A 469-nucleotide genomic window follows, 5' to 3' on the forward strand; every position below is an offset into this window, starting at 1 on the left:
CCGGGCCCAGCGCCGCCCGATCAGAGAGCTGTGGAGGGCGGGGCGGTGACGTAAGGGGCGGGGTCCCGCGCGGGAAGAAGCACCCACTTGAGCCGCGAGCTGGGGAGACCTCGCCGGCCAGGGCTGACCTGTAGCAGGAGGAGGTCGTGGTCGATGGTGTCAGGACGGCTGTCCGGGTGGGGCACTGCGCGACTCACGTTGTACAGACGCTTCGAGGGCTCGGGCTGGGACAGGGAGTGCGCGCCCAGCAGCACTTGCACCTTGCTATCCCTGGGAATGCAGCGGGGCCGGGCGAGGGGGTCCGACGTCAGAGTCGAGCCCTCTCAGCCCGTCTCAGCCCTTCCTAATCCCGCACTCACGCCTCCTCCAGGCAGTGCGCTGCGCTCAGCACCCACTGCGCGGACACCAGGACTCCGCCGCACAGGTGCCTGCCGTCCCCCTGCACCGACGCCATGTAGGGCCGCGTGTG

General features: G+C 70.4%; 1 protein-coding gene across 1 annotated transcript in view; it reads right to left on the minus strand.

Annotated features, from left to right (window-relative positions):
• The window catches only part of Cfd (complement factor D), a 1,342-nt gene extending 879 nt beyond the window's left edge, over positions 1–463 (minus strand). Inside the window, exons 1-3 of the mRNA XM_033759760.1 lie at positions 360–463; positions 129–270; positions 1–28 (exon numbers count right to left, since the gene is read on the minus strand). The exon at positions 1–28 is cut by the window's left edge and continues 239 nt beyond it. Coding sequence (XP_033615651.1) covers positions 1–28; positions 129–270; positions 360–454 — 265 coding nt within the window. The 5' untranslated portion in view covers positions 455–463. The remainder of the gene's footprint in view (positions 29–128; positions 271–359) is intronic.
• Positions 464–469: the final 6 nt, after the last annotated feature.

The sequence above is a fragment of the Fukomys damarensis genome, unplaced genomic scaffold (genome assembly GCF_012274545.1).
Source record: "Fukomys damarensis isolate Sample0158 unplaced genomic scaffold, DMR_v1.0_HiC HiC_scaffold_37, whole genome shotgun sequence".
NCBI lineage: Eukaryota > Metazoa > Chordata > Mammalia > Rodentia > Bathyergidae > Fukomys > Fukomys damarensis.